We start from the raw sequence: 16,867 nt of genomic DNA, 5'->3' as shown, positions 1-16,867 counted from the left end.
CTGCCACCATGTTAGTGCAGGCCTTCATCATCTCATGCCTTGATTATTGCAATAGTCTGCTAGCGTATCTGCCTGACTCAGATTTCTCCTCACTCTAATCCATCATCCGCTAAAGTGATTTTTGTAAAACACAAGAATGATCACATCACCTCCCCTACTCAACAAACTCCAGGGGCTCCCTATGGCCACCAGGAACAAATACAAAATGCTTTGTTTTAGCATTCAAAGCCCTTCATAGCCTAGCCCCTAGTCTATTTATACTTTACTCCCTGGTACTCTTCTATCCAGTAATACTATTCCATGAACAGGACAAGCCATCTCTCAGATCTGGATATTCTCTCTGGTTGTCTGCAATGCCTGAAATACTCTTCCTTCTCTTCTCTGACTACCGATCTCCCTGGCTTCCTTTAAGTCCCAACTAAAAAATCACACCTTTTACTGGAAGCCTTCTCCAATCCCTCTTAATTCCAGAACCTGTTATTTATTTCCCAATTATCCTGTATATCGTTTGTACTATGCATATTTGTTTGCTTGTTGTCTCTTCTATTAGACGACAAGTGCCTTGAGGATAGGGGCTGTCTTCTGCCTCTTTTTGTATCCCTAGCACTTAGCACAGTGTCTGGCACATAGCAGACACTTCATAAATGTTTATTGAATTGAAATGATGTCAGTCTAGAAAGAGATGCTTTGGAAAGAACACTACATTTAAATTCAAAGACTTTGAACTTGAAATCAAATTTCAGCATTGCCACGGATCACCCATATGACGTGGGCAAATCACCTATCTGTCTGGGCACTGATTTCCTTCCCTGTAAAATACAGGACTGAATTGGGTGACTCCTAAAGTTCCTTCTAGCTCTAATAATAATACCAGTTAGCATTTAAATAGCAATTTGAAATTTGCAAAGTACTTTACAAATATTATTTCACTCTATCCTCACAACAACCCTGAAAAGTATTTTATTATTATTTGTATGATAATAAATAGCAATTATTATTTATTATACTATTTTTATTATTATTTTCATTTTGTAGATGAGGAATTCACAGGAAGTGAATAGAAGGAATAACAGTCCAGATTAAGTAGAACAGGACCTTAGAGTAGGGGAGGACTATAAAGTTCTGCTGCTTCTTCTAGCAGACGGTGGAATTAGGTTGGGGCATAGGAGAACTGGTACTCTGTAAACCATGGCTGTCTACCTTGCCTGTGACTAATACCAACCCTATGAACATACATGTACATGTGTGCATATATCAAGGAATAGATGAATGATTCCAGTGGAATTCTCCCTGAAGCCCAGCAGTATCTGGAAGGAATTAGTCCCCAGTAACTGTGCCATCTTGGACCATACCTTGGATGATGAGTTCTGAAGACATGGATGTTTTCCCTGCTACATTCACTGCTATGCATGTGTAGACACCCACATCAGACAGCTGTACCTCCTGGATCTCCAATACTTGCACCCCAGTCTTCTCAAGCATATGGATACGGGCACTTGGCTCCAGTGGGACTTCCCCCTGTGTGTGTGTGTAGGAATAAGATGTCTACATAACAGAAATGAATCCTTCTCCACCTAAATTCTTGGCCTCTTCTTCCAAGGACAAGCTGAAAATCACAGGCAGGAATTATCTACTTAAACACCAGAACAATTCTTGAGTCAGGTACCACATTAAGGGAAACACCAAAGCATGGAGGAAAAGTATCTTCCAATCTGGAGTTCCACCAGCATATTCAGAGGCTAGACTTTAAACTGGTCATTATATATACATACATACATACATACATACATATATATGTATGTATGTATGCATGTATGTCAACAAGCATATATTAAACACCTACTATATGCCAGGTGTTGTCTTAAACCCAACAACAGGCAACTTGGAGGAATGACAAATAAGAGTACTGGACTTGGAATCTGAGTGACCTGGGTTTGAATCTTACCTCAAACATTTATTTAGTTGTGTGACCCTAGACAAGTCACTAGTGTCTTCTTTCTGCTATCTCCAATTTAACTTGTTTACATCTTGTTCATATGTAATTGATTACAAGTTGTCCCCCCCATTAGACCATGAACTCCTGGAGAACGGGAATTGTCTTTTGCTTTTCTTTTTATTCTGATCAATTAGCACAGTATCTGGCATGTAGTAGGCACTTAGTAAATTTTTATTGACTGACTTATTGACCTCTTTCAGCCTCAGTTTCCTCATCTGCAAAATGGGGATGGTAATAACATCTGCCTCGAAGAGTTTTTGGGATGATTGAATGAGATAGCACAAGCAAAATGCTTTCTAAATCGTTAGGTGCTATAAAATGCTATTATTATTGTTAGACTGAGATGCATCATCTCCTTTAGCAACAGCGATTACTTTCATTCAGCATTTCTCTGTGCATCACTGCAGTGCTTCTTGTATGGAACAAATGACACAAACATCGACTTCATCTTCAGTAGTCTTCCAGTCTAAATCAGCAACTCAGTTCTCCTCCACATAATTCAGAAATATATGTCATTAAAGTTGCAAGGGATATTGGGATATTATTTAATCTAATCCCTTCATTTCATTGATGAGAAAGATGAGGGTGGGAGAGGTCAAGTGACTAGTGAGTGGTCAAGTCTCATCATGGATACAAACCATGCTTGCACTCACCTTTGTTATGTTCCATAGAACAGCACAGGTAAAACTTTTAGGCAGGTGAAATCAGTCCTTGCTGCCCTTCCCTCCACAACCACCCAATCACACTAAGCCTGCCTTCCTTGACCCTGACTTTCAGCTGTCTTCACTACCCAAAGTTTGTCCTTGTCTTTTTTGTCATTGGAATTGACCTGTTTCTCATCCAAAGGACCCAAAGTATCAACTAACTACTCAGGTAGGGACAGAAACCCTACCCTACAGAAATGAGTACGGTATAGAATCCTAGTATGTCGAAACTGGAAAATGCTTTAGAGATGATCTGGTCTAAAACTTTCATTGGACAAGGAGTAAGTTGAGGTAGAAAGAGGTTCGATATTTTGCTCCAAGTCACCCAAATGATTAGGGCTATGTAAACCTGGAACTAGAACCCAGGTCTCTTAATTCTCAATCTAATGCTCTTTTCATTAGGTAACATGTATTTCAAAATATAAAATTTTTAAAAATTAAAAAATTTTAATGTATATTTAAAAATTTTTAAAGGAATTTTAAAAGGCCTTCCAGGGTCAAGGTGCTAAACTCCATAATCTGATTTGTGATTCTTGGAATAATAACATTACAGGTGGGAAAGACACATTTGACAGAAAGGGGTCTTTCAGAACCTACTTCTTGTCCCATACTTCCTACATACTCTGCCTACATCATCCCTGACACTGTATTGAAAAGACATATATCCTCAACCTAACTAAGAGGCATATTTCTGCTTTGTGACTAATGGTGTCTTGGCTTACTGCTTCTAATCTGCTTTCAGGGTGTATTATACCCCTGTTCCCCACCAATGTGCATACCCCAAATTGGGAGCCGTGCCAAGAGGCAGCAGTGGCAGCTGTCACTCATCCTGGTTAGACAGAACTCAGAAGAGAAAAGCATTTGGTACTTTTGGTAATGTGGCTGCAGTACCATGGCAGGCTCCCTGGATTGAGGACCTCTCTCCAAACATGGATTTAAGCTTCATTAATCCCAGGTTTGCACCAACCTCCCACGTCAGTTCCCAGAAAAAAAGAGAGAAAAAAAAGAAAAATTTTTCTGTGCCCCAAGGCCACTGCTGACAGTGGTAATGAATTTCATATCCTTTCTTGGAAATGGGTCAAGGCTATGGGAAGTGTATGTGTGAGTGAGTGTGAGTGTGTGTGTGTGTGTGTGTGTGTGTGTGTGTGTGTGGGAAAGTGACACTGACTCTCTTGTTTCCCCTTCTCTCGAGTCTATTCTTGAAGAGAGTTAAGCCAAACAAGGCAGAGTTAAGGTTCCCACTTCATTGATTGGGAAGCCCAATGGTCACTCTAAATCACCTGAGGCCAAGACTTTCTTTGGACCTGATACAGGATGTCCCTGTGATAAGCTGGGCAGCCCAGAAAATTCAAGGAGAACTAGGAAGAGCAAGAACAGCTAGTTCTAGTATTATCCACTGGTCTCTGGGGGGCTGTGCCACAATGGCAAGAAATGACCCATGGCCACAGAACACGAAGACCAGATGAATTGGAGGACAATGGATGATTGTAACAAAAGCTGAGAAAAGTCGATGACCAAGTTAGGGAACAGGACTCGTAGGGGTAACCTCCCATTCCTGACATGCAGCTAATGGTAGCTAGATGGTATAGGGGATAGAACAATAGGTCCCAGGGATAGAAATACAGTGAATAAAACAATCAGAAAGCCCTGACTTCAAACATTGTCTCAGTCATTTACTAGCAACGTGATACTAGACAAATCCCTTCACCTTGGGCTGAGTACGGAATAAGATACAATACATAAAGTAAATCTTAATGTTTGTAAACCTTAATGTATTCCATAAATGTTCAGTATTATTATTAATTTTCTAGATCACAAATCAATATAAATTGAGATGAAAATGCAGAGGCCCTAAGGGACAGCAGAAAAAGATATTAAACTTGAAATAGAGAGGGCTGCTTTTGAGACTTAGTTCCAAGATTAACTAGATTATGCATCTCTGAAGAAAACGTATGTATGAACTACCTCACAGTGGAGTTGGTATAGCAGAAAAAGTCCAATGGCAGAGTTGAGCTATCTGAGTGCCAGGTGTTCCTGGGTTCAAGATGTCTGAGTTCTAGATGCTGCTCTACCACAAAATTCTTGTGTGATATTGGACAAAGCAATCCCTCTCTCTGAGTGAACATTTCCTCACCTATAAAACAATGACCTCTAATGGTTTTCAAGCCGGAGATTCTAATTAGAAGGTTGTAATTAAAAAAAGAAAGAAAAAGAAAAACCACAAAAACACTTTATAAAAATAAGAAATTAGATCAATTTGAGCTCCATATACCTTATTTAACCTTAGCAGAGAAGGGGCTGAGCATCCTACCAACACCAACTACTGATCAATTGCCACTGAGAAGCAGCTAAACCCAAGAACCCTGGAAATGGCAGTGCTACCCAGATCAAACCAGGCAGAGTCCCAAAGCCATCCTCCAGGGGAGCAACCCTTGTGGAGATGTGACTTGTCAACTCTGCAGGTGAGGCAGCCTCCTATTCCTCAGTAGCTGTAACTACTAAAGACCCAGAAAAGAAAGTTCTTGTGCCCTCTAAGTCTTTGGCACTTTCAAGTGGTTCAATATCAGAAACAAATACGGGTTCATCAATGGAAATGGTGTTAAAGAAGATGTATTATTTTTGGCTTTGCCAATGAACTCCAAGGACCACTGGGCTTTGAAAATCATCAGGCTTGCAGCGGAAACATCTTAATTTGTGTGATCTCTCCCTATTAAAATGTTAACCCCTTTAGACAAAGGGCTGCCTTACTGCTGCATTTGACAATGCTTTACGTATAGTAAGCACTTAATAAATGCCTTTCCATTCATTCATTCATTCATTCATTCATTCATTCATTCATTCATTCATTTATGCATCACCACAAGCAAACTATTTTACTTCCCTGAAGAATCCAGCATCTGACCACTAGGGTGAATGACTGACAAGATCAGCCTGAGAATGCAGCCTGGAACCAAGGGTTTTCCCAGAGATAAGAAAGGGCCTGCTCAATTTTAAGATTATGTGGATGGGGAAGTAATGTTAAGATCCAGATGGAATTTGTGCCATGTCAATATATACTTATTAAACATTTACTATGTGCCAGGCATTGTGCTATTACTCCAATGCAGTACAATGAGTTCTGAATCTAAGCCAGAAAACGGAATTGACATTCCAGCTCTTTTATCTAATATTTACATAACTTTGGCTAATTTACTCAACTTTTCTGGGTCTCAGTTTCCTCATATGTAAAATGAGGGGATTAGACTAGATGACCCCTAAAGTCCCTTCCAGCTCTAAAGCAATGATTGGATGTTGAATGTTAAGAGGAAAGGAAGTTGGATAGGGTATGCACCTTCAAGTGTGATACAATAATCATCATGAAGGATATGCCGTTGTATTTATTTCTCTTATCCACTCCACTATTACGTGGCTTCTCCTGCTCCCGAATTTATTGGTGGCTCTTTACTACAGATATTTCATGGGCTGTGGGTTCGGAGCTAGCGTATTTGTGTGTTTCTACTCCGCCATCTTGGCTCCGCCCCCTCCTGTATTTATTTCTCAATGGAAATGATAGCTGATAGAAAGAAGGCATTTGACTGTTGTCATAAATAATGCTAAACTGAAAAAGAAGAAAGGTTGTAATCCTGAGAGCTGCAGCTGATTGGGAGTTTTGTGATGATTAGGGCCTTGTGGTCTGGGAATTTTAGATAGAATGATTTAGGGATACGACTCACGTGGAGCTCATTTTCCCTGCTTAGGAGACAGGGAGCAAGGATGGACTGTATCAACAAATTATGTAACCTTACAGACATGGGGAACACCAGACAGTCCTGGTGGATCCCAAACTGAAGGGTGGCAAGTCTGTACCCATCAACAGGGTCTCGCAGTGACCTTCTGGGTCTCTAGGCCCTGTGGCATAGTCTAGCCATTTCTTACCTTCAGCCAGGTGACCTGGGGTTGGGGACGGCCGGTGATCTTGCAGGAGAAGCGACCTGTTTGTCCCTCTCTTGCCACCACCCTGCTGAGCTTAGTAGCAAATCTGGGAGGACTCTCTCCCCAGATGCTTGGCAGGTTATCCGTGGGGGCTGCCAGCCTGCCCCTGGAAGGCAATCAGGATACAATTAACTCTGGCTTGTATTATAAATCTATTGAGATTCCAGTTTGCCCACCCCCAGTTCTTTCTCAAAGCTCTGAATTTTCTCTCAGCCCAAGGAACCCCATGGGGAAAGGTATAGAACTCTAACTTTATTGGACTCTCTCAGGTAATTTGCTTTCTAGGCTAAAAACATGCTTTTGTGTTGGGTCTATTTCACATGTGTGCAGGTATGTGACAAAACTAGCTTTCTCTACAGCTTCACCTAGAGTTCAATGGCTAAATTCAATGGCTTACTCTGTTTCCTAAAAGTGAGACCAAGAGAAGATTATTGTCTTAAGGTGAAATGATACTCAGATCAGGGACATTAACTAAATTAGAATTACTATGACACCCTCCTCCCCACTGCATTCTCACCCTGATTATTGCACATGTAACACCCCAGGTTTATTATCCACATCAACAAAGGCAGCATCACCCAGTCCCCCCTCAGTCACTCCCCACCTGTTGACACTCACCCTAGGGCCTTGGCACCAAAAGACTCTCTATATGTCTTCCCAGAGCTTCCTGTAAATAGGAGATCAAACAAGAAATGTGAAGGGCATTGGTCTATCCTACAGACTCTGATCAAAGTTGGGCAAGGAGGTCCAACCACAAGGGTTGGAGTTTATGCTTTCTTGACTACTTTGTGGCTGTGGCAATCCAGCACCTGTCCCTTAAATTAACCAGTTGGGTTCACACACTAAAGGCCATCTCTCATCTCTTTTCCTTTGCTCAAGCTGCCTCTCATATCCGATCATTTCTACTGGCTGTCCCCCTGCCTGAAATTCTATCCCTCTGTCTCTGTCTCCTGACTTCTCTGGCTTCTTCAATCCCAGCTAAAATCCCACCCTCTACAAGAAGCCTCTCCTAATCCCTTTACTGCTAGTGTCTTCCTTCCTGATTATCTCTTTTTTCAGCCTGATAATATCTGTTTGCACATGGTTGTTTGTATGTTGTCTTTCCCATTAGTTTGTGAGATCCTTGAAAGCAGGGACTGTCTTGAGCCCTTCTTTGCATCCTTGACACTTGGCACAGTGCCTGGCATACAGTAGGCACTTAATAAGTGTTAACTGACTGACTAGCATTCACTCCCTCCTCAGCTCCATCTTTTCAGAATCCCTAGTTTGAAACTCCACTCTAATGCCAACTCCCACAACAGATCTTTCCTGATCAACCCGGCTGCTAGTGTCTTTCCTCACATCTCCTTACAAACAAAACACAACTGGTTTACACCAATTTTGTATATATTCTATATAGATTTAAATGCTACCACATTATCTCCTCCATAGAATATAATGAATTCCTTGAGGGTAGGAACTGTTTCATTTTTGTCCTTGAATCCTCAGCATCTATTACAATGCCTGGAATGTAACAGGCTTGTAATATATGTTTGCTGATTGCTTGACTGTTTAAGGTCAAAGCTGAGGGGATATGGGGTTGGGTTCAGGAGGCAGAGAAATATGTAACTCTCTACATGAGTTCTGACTGTCGTCAAGTAATGTGAAAAGTTATACTCTGTTTACACTGAAGGAAAACACACACAGAGAGCTAGAGACAGAGACAATGAGACACAGAGAGACAGAAAATAAATCATATCAGAACAGGTAGAAACAAAGGTAATAGTTGTTAAAAAGTCAAAGTGGATTCCTGAGCTGCGTGTGAGACGCATCCCAGAGATGGGAGAGAATTGCCTTCTGTGGTAAGGCGAATATAGCCGGAGAAGTGAAAGAGAGAGTGCCAGAGGAGGCCTTTAGAGAGGAGAGGAAACCACTACAACTGGCTCCCTTGCAAAGAGGTGAAAATGCAAAGCATGAGTTCTGAGTGATGGAGAAGTAGAAGTCTGGAAGGATCTTCTGACCAGGGACTGCTCTCTTTCTTTAACTCTTTGACCCTGGCAAATGTCTGTCAGCTATAGGTTCAGCCCGGCTCTGTCAATCTTAGTCTTTTGAGTTTAAAAGAACTTCTCTTTAGAAGTTCTCTAAATCAGCCTTGCTTCTGAGGCTGATCTACCTAGATGAGCCATTATACTCTCTCCCGATGGCCAATGGCCTGCTCCTTTGTCTGCATTCTGTCACTCTGGTCCCAACCCTGGATTCCCCAATTTGAATCCCTGACAGACAGCACCAGTTGGAGTAAAACTGATGCAAGAACCCAGTTCTCTATGACTGGTGCAGTGTGCTTTCCATTACACTGGTGACCAGATGCTGTTATTTATTTCTGTAGTATTTAAATTTTTTAAAAATACTACATTCGTTTTTAGACATAACAAAATTTCAAGGAAGTTTCCCTTGTAATAAAGAAAAAGTTAAAAAAACTGACATAACAATCATGAACATTGTTATGTAACATCCAGTTCCCATAGCCTCTTAACTCTTTACCAAAAGGAGGGAAGTATCTATCTTTTGGGTAGCTAGATGGTACAGTGGAAAGAGTGATGGTCCTGGAGTCAGGAGCACCTGACCTCAAATCTGATCTCACTTACTAGTTATGTGAATCTGGGCAAATCACTTACCCTTGGTTACCTCAGTTCTCCATCTGTAAAATGAGCTGGAGAAGAAAACAGTAAACCAGTCCAGTATTTTGCCAAGAAAACTCCAAATGGGGCCACAGAGAGTTGGACATGACTGAAACAACTCACCAACAACAAAATCTATCTTTTATTTAGGGTGAGAAAGGGATGATTCCTAATATAGAGCAGGGTTAAAGAATTGGTATAGTTGTGACTTTGAGATGCTAAGCTAGAGATGTGGCTCACTGGGGTTCTGTAGACATGGAGAACCTTCAGTGTTTGCCAATTGTGAGGGAGCTCCATAACTTGGTCTTCCACTCCCCATTCAACCAGATTCCTGACTATCCCTCAACATTAACTTTTGTTCCTGCTAGGCCTAGATCATTATCAACCATGCCCATTTTGGTTCCTTTGTTAATATTTAATTATATCCAGCACTTAGTACAGTGCGTGGCACACAGTATGTGTTCATCCTTCGTTGCCAAAGAAGACCATGCCATCAGAGAAATAATGACATGACTTGCACTTGACTTAGTTTTGAGTGAGGGAAGGCTGTGCAGGTCACCAGCCTCACTGCTCCTCCAGAGCCATTTGAATCTAGTGACCAGATATTCATCAGGATGACTGGAGATGACCCAGGATGAGACAATTAGGGTTAAGTGACTTGCCCAAGGTCACACAGCTAGTGAGTGTCAAGTGTCTGAGGTGAGATATGAACTCAGGTCTTCCTGACTCCTGCACTGGTGCTCTACCCTTTTCACCATCTAGCTGCCTCCAATGTGAAAGGAAATAGAGAATTAAAGAATGCTAGGCCTTTGATAGGCATTATTAGGCCAGCTACAGCTTGCATTAGGGCCCTAAGAGAAGGAATCTGCCAGTTTTGGGGACATTGGCAAATAGCACAATAAATAGGAGAAAAGGTACAGAAGTTGGGGAAAACACTATTAATAATAACAAAACAAAGCTCAGATGAAACCTTTTCCTTAAACAAATCAAAGTCTAAGTTTAAATAGGTATGGGAGTTGAGAATGTTCCAATGACCTGAAAAGACTGCAGGATGTTTTTGTTCCTACGAGATACAGGAAACAGTACTGCATGTATGAAATGCACGTTGGTTTCCTTACTAAAAAAGGTGACAAGCTGTGACCCAATCAAACTGTTCTCTCTGTTCTTCACACATGGTTCTCCAATCCCATCTCTAGGCCTTTGTATAATCTGAACCTGATGCCTGGAAGGCACCCCTCCTTACTTCTGCCTCCTAGAATTTTTCTCTTCCTTCCAGACACACCTCAGATACCATTTTCTACATAAAGCCTCCCTGTTCTCCCCAAATGCTTGTGCCTTGGCCCTCAACTATGTTGCATTTAACCACTTTATATTTATTCTCTTTAGTTTTATTTGGCATATGCTGTAATAGCAAGCACCCTAGCACACAGAGGACAGCTGGTAGCACAGGTTCTTAGATTTGCTTTCCTAGGAAAGATAGCTGTTTAAGGGGTCAACAATATTTTAAACTACATTCACTAATTCAGGGGAAAAGTCAGCACCCTGAACTCCAGAGAAAATACAAACAGAGAAAATATAAGCTGAGAAATAAAGACCAACAGACAGGGCTCTACTGCCTGAATCAAAGTAATGTTGCTATACATTTTACATAAATCCCTAGGATGTAAGTAAAGCAATCAGGGGGTCTGAACATGTGGCCCCTCAGAATCTCGACCAGGGAATCACAAGATCCTTCTCATAAGTGAACCCCCAAAGCAAAACCTCATGTCAGAGTATATATATACTTCTCAGAGCAGAAGACGTCACAACCCTCATGTCTCAGTACCTAATTAGAAATTAGCAAAAGGTGTGAAAGCCTTCCTACAAACAAGCCTCCCCTAAGCAAGCTTCCCTTAAAGGGCTTCATATGAGGTCCATTAATGGGCAAGGAAGATCTTAAATCCCATTAACATTACATATTCTTACATATATATTTACCTCCCCTATACTGTACATATGTCCTGTCTCCTCTCTTTTGAAAAGTGACTCCTTGAAGGAAAGATTTGTTTCCCCAGTACCTAGGACAGTACCTAGAACAAAGAAAATGTGTAGTAAAAGTTGGGTGATTGAATGTCACTCTATCTTCTAGTTTATCTGGGAGGATGAAGTTCCTCCTTAAAAGAATAGACTAGGATAGTATATTTAGAGGTGGAAGGGACTGGTTGTTGAGTTAAACCCCATCATTTTATAGTTGGGGAATCTAAAGCCAAGTTATGTGAAGTAACTTACTCAGGGTCCCACAGCTAGTGAGTGTCTAAAGAGGTGGGATTGGAACTTAGGTTTTCCTGATTTTAAATCCAGCATCCCATCTACTCCTCTTGAAAGGACTCTGAGGAAAAAGCATTAATCTAGCTCTATAGTGAGTGGCTGGAGTTGGGGAGGGGGTTGTGCTGGAATTTGAAGAGTATGAAATAGAGAAAGAAGGGTGCAAAATAATCTGGAACCATAACAAGAAAGTCCCTACACTGTACATACCCTTTAACCCATGATAACCAAGACCAGTCATATAATACTAAGGGCATCAAAGATAAAGGGAAAGAGATAAATACTAATCTATTTATGGTAGCACTTTTGTGTTAGCAAAGAGCAGGCTACCCATCAAGTGGAGAACTGCAGAACAAACTATGGTATATGAATATAATGGAATATTATCATTGTATCATAAAAATGACAAACTTGAAGAACTTAGAGAAACTTGGTAAGGCTTATATTCATTCATTCAATAAACGTTTCTTAAGTACCTACTATGATATTGGAAGACACTGGAGGAATCCAGGATGACAAGTAGGCTTCAAGCCTCAGAGTTTGAGAGGATGGTGTTGCCCTCTCTAGTAACAGGGAAAGTAGGAATTAGGATGTATTCATGGGGGGAGGGAAGATAATGAGTTCTGCTTTAGAAAGAATTGAGTTTAAATTTTAAACTCTGTTTAGACAGAATATTGAATTTAAAGTGTCTACTGGCCATCTAGTTTGAGATAATATGAGATGATGCAGGATAAGGTAAGCAGAACCAAAAAAATCATATACACAATGAACATACTAACGTGAAGGAAAGGAACAGTGGAAGATAAATGAAGTGTTGGATCAGACAGTAGTGGTTCTTTCACAGTATTTAGAAGATGGCAAAACAATTCACATATATCATATCATTTGATCCTCACAATGATTCTGTGAAGAAGATGTTATTATTATCTTCACCTTACAGATGATGAAACTGAGACTGAGAGAAATTAATTTATTTGTCCAGAATTTAAGAGTTCAAATTCTCAGGTCTTCCTACCTCCAAATCCAGTGCTTTATCCACTAGTTGTCACCTAGTTGCCTCATAAGGGGATCATGTGAGGATGTAGCAACTTCCCATGCTCAAGGAAACAATGAGAAAATTGAGATACATAGCATGGAGTTGACCCTGGATTATTCTACCCAACAAAGTCCCAAATTTATTCTAAGACTTTGACCTCAGTCAACAAAGACAGCAGCCCCAAGTGCTCATCTTATTATTCCACCATCTGCTGATTTTTCCCAATATACTTACATTTCACTCACTCACTTATTCAGGCTTACACTCTCAGGAAAGAAGACATCTAAGATGGGTCAGAGAAAGAAGTAAAAGTTGAAAAATGAGAAATGAGAGTAACTAGATTGGTTACTCTGTGGAGGAATAGAGAGTCAGTCATATCTCAAACTATTCTGAACAATCAGGAGATTCCATATCTTCCTGGAATATATATCTAGAATGAGCCAGTTCTGGGGTTAAATGAGAGTGTGTGGTCTCTCACAAATCAGTGCACAGTAAAGGATAGTAACAAACACACCTCTCACTAGATCATACCACCTTAGAAGAGACTAAAACTTATAGGTCCCCAGCTGAAAATAGCTGCACAAAATCCCTGAAGCTTGGGACAGTGTTCTTTTCACTTGGGAAGCAGAGCCCCACTTTAGCATAGAGTTAGGAAATAGCCTGGAAAATGAGCAAATAACAGAAATTCTGACCATACAAAGTATGGTGACAAGGAAGATCAAAACACACTCAGGAAACAACAAAGTCAAAATTCCCACATTGAAAGCTGCAAAGAAAAATATGAATTGGTCTCAGGCCATGGAAGAGCTCAAGAAAGATTTTAAAAATGAAATAAGAGAGGTAGAGGAAAAATAGGGAAGAAAAATGAGAGTGATGCAAGAAAATCATGATAAAAAAGTCAAAAGTTTGGTAAAGGAAGCACAAAAAAAAAATACTGAAGAAGATAACACCTAAAAAAAAAAAAAACTAGATTAGGCCAAATGGTAAAAGAGGCACAAAAAATCCAATGAAGAGAAGAATGCCTTGAAAAGCAGAATTGGCTAAGCAAAAAAAGATACACAAAAATTCACTGAAGAACAGAACTCTTTAAAAAATGGAATTTGTCAAATGGAAAAGGAGGTACGAAAGTCCACTGAAGAAAATACCTCTTTGGAAGTTAAAATTGGGCAAGTGGAAGCTAATGACTTTATGAGACATCAAGAATTAGTCCAACAAAATCAAAAGAATGGAAAAATAGAAGAAAATGTGAACTATCAGATTGGAAAAACAACTGACCTAGAAAAGAGATCCAAGAGAGATAATTTAATAATTATTGGACTACCTGAAAATCATGACCAAAAAGGAGCCTGCATATCATCTTTCAAGAAATTATCAAGGAAAACTGCCCTGATATTCAAGAACCAGAGGGTAAAATAGTCATGGAAAAAATCCACTGATTACCTTCCAAAAGAAATCCCAAAATGAAAACTCCCAGGATTATTATAGTCAAATTCCAGACCTCTCAGATCAAGGAAGACATACTTCAAGCAACCAAATACAAACAATTCAAATATCATGGAGCCACAGTTAGGATAACACAAGATTTAGCAGGTTCTACAATGAGGGATTGGAAGGCTGGGAATATGATATTCCAGAAGGCAAAAGAGCTAGGATTACAATCAAGAATCACCTACCCAGCAAAACTGAGTATAATCCTTCAGGAGGAAAAATGGACATTCAATGAAATAAAAGACTTTCAAGTATTCTTGAGGAAATGACCAGAACTGAACGGAAAATTTGACTTTTAAATACAGGATGCAAAAGAAGCATAAAAAGGCAAACAGGAAAGAGAAATCATAAGGGATTCAATAAGGCTAAACTGTTTATATTCCTGTACAGGAAAATGATATTTGTAACTCCTAAAAACTTTCTCATTACTAAGGAAGTTAAAAGGAGTACACATAGACAGAAAGCAGAGGTGTGAATTGAATGTGATTGTATGATTATCTAAAAAATAAAGGGATAAGAAAGAAGAAGGCACTTGGGAAGGGGAAAGGGAGAAATAGAATGGGATAAATTATCTGACATAAAAGAGGCCTGAAAGAGATTTTATAGTGGAGAGGGAAATGGGGAAAGTGGGAAGGAAACCTTACTCTCATTGGAATAATATACACACTCAGTTGACTGTAGAAATCTATCTTACCAAATAGGAAAGTAGGAAGGGAAGGGGATCAGAGAAGGGAGGATAGTTTGGAGGAGGTAAAAGTCAGAAGCAAAACACTTTTGAGAGTAATAGGGTAAAAGGAAAGAGAGAGGGAGATGAAGAGGGAAAGGGAAGGGAGAGGGAAAGGGAGAGGAGAGGGAAAGAGAGAGAATAGGATAAACGGGGGAAAATAGGATGGAGGGAAATACATTTCTCAAACATAGAGAAAAATGAGCAAAATTTAAAGAAACAAGACCTGTTCCTCAGCTGATAAATGGTCAAAGGATATGCACAGCAAATTTTCAGACAATGTAATCAAAGCTATCTATAATCATATTTTAAAAATGCTCTAAATCACTATTGATGAGAGAAATGCAAATTAAAACAACTCTGAGCTACTACCTCACGCCTATCAGATTGGCTAATATGAGAGAAAAGGAAAATGACAAATGTTGGAGGAGATGTGGTAAAATTGAAACCCTAATATACTATTGCTGAAGCTGTATATCGATTCAACCATTCTAGAAAGCAATTTGGAGCTATGCCCAAAGGGCTATAAAATCACGCATACCCTTTGACCAAGCAAAGCCACTACTAGGTCTCTATCCCAAAGAGATAAAAAAAACAAAAAGGAAAAAGACCTATGTGTACAAAAGTATTATAGCAACTCTTTTAGTGGTTACAAAGAATTAGAAATTGAAGGGATGTCCATCAATTAGGGAATGGCTGAACAAGTTATTATATATGATTGTAATGGATTACTACTGTGCTTTAATAAATGGTGAACAGGATGTTCTCAGAAAAATATGAAAAGACTTATATGAACTGATGCAAAATGAGATGAACAGAACAAGAAGAACATTGTACACTGTAACAGCATTATTGTATGATGATCTACTATGAATAACACCTATTCTCAGCAATACAATGATCTAAGACAATTCTGTAGGACTTATGATGAAAGGTGCTATCTCCAGAGAGAGAACTGGTAGAGCCTGAATGTAGATCAAAGATACTTTTGTCTTTTTTACTGTTTTCTTTCACAGAATGACTTACATGGAAATGTGTTTTGCATGACTACACATGTATAACCTATGTCAAATTGCTTGCATTCTTAATGAGGGGGGAAGGAGAAGGAGAGAGAGAATTTGGAATTCAAAATTTGAAAATAAATAATATTAAAATTGTTTTTCATATAATTGGGAGAAAAGAAAACACTAAATAAAAAAGAATGGCAGCATCTTGGCCAAGAGAGCAGCTGTGTGGCAATGGAAAGAGAACCTGGCCAAGAGTCAGTGCAATTCCTCAGACTGAGATGTGAAAACAGAAGAAGGACATGAAAAGACAAAAGTTCAGGTCAGATGTCCACTCTAGAAGTGAGTAGCACTCAACACTAACATAAAGTCCAAAGTCAAGAAGTGGGTTGGAAGAATAAGCAAAAAAAAAAAAAAAAAAGAGAACCTGACTTGAAGAGCTACTATGGTAACAGGAAAGCTCAAGACACAAATATATAAGTGTTATGACCTGAAAACCTCTACAAGTAAAATCTCAAAGCAGATTGCAGGCTGCACACAGGAAGAGTTAAAGCAAAAATGTAAAAAAATAAAATTATTTTTTTAAATGAATGACAGCTATACAAGCAAGATATGAAAAGAGAATTAACAGCTTGGAAAAAGAGGTACAAAAACTTATTGAATAAATCTTTGAAAATTAAATTTAGTGAAATGAAAGTTAATAACTCCATGAAACACCAAGAAATAATCAAAGAAACCCAAAAGTCTGAAAAAATCAATATGGAATATCTCATAGCAAAAACAACTGACCTGGAAAACAGACTGAGGAGAGACAATTGAAGAATCATCAGACCATCTGAAAGCCATGAACAAAGATGAAGGAAGGAGAAAAGCAAGAAGGAAGGCAAGAAGGAGGGAGGAATGCAGGAAGGAAGGAAGGAAGAAAAGAGGAGAGAGAAAAAGACAGACAGAGAGGGGAGAGAGAAAAAAGAGAGAGGAGAGG

The 16,867-nt window shown here is 39.6% G+C and overlaps 1 protein-coding gene across 6 annotated transcripts in view; it reads right to left on the bottom strand.

The window, feature by feature from the left end:
- Positions 1-16,867, bottom strand: part of MYLK (myosin light chain kinase) — a 454,770-nt gene that overhangs the window by 189,145 nt on the left and 248,758 nt on the right. For all 6 annotated transcript variants that reach the window (XM_072613766.1, XM_072613765.1, XM_072613763.1 and 3 more), the window contains 3 exons: positions 7,291-7,339; positions 6,616-6,778; positions 1,353-1,518 (listed from right to left, as the gene is read on the bottom strand). In XM_072613766.1, the coding sequence (XP_072469867.1) occupies positions 1,353-1,518; positions 6,616-6,778; positions 7,291-7,339 (378 nt within the window). The remainder of the gene's footprint in view (positions 1-1,352; positions 1,519-6,615; positions 6,779-7,290; positions 7,340-16,867) is intronic.

This window comes from Notamacropus eugenii, chromosome 5, assembly GCF_028372415.1.
Source record: "Notamacropus eugenii isolate mMacEug1 chromosome 5, mMacEug1.pri_v2, whole genome shotgun sequence".
In the NCBI taxonomy this organism is placed as follows: domain Eukaryota; kingdom Metazoa; phylum Chordata; class Mammalia; order Diprotodontia; family Macropodidae; genus Notamacropus; species Notamacropus eugenii.
Note: the sequence above shows the minus strand (reverse complement) of the source record. Positions and strands in the feature narration are given on the sequence as shown.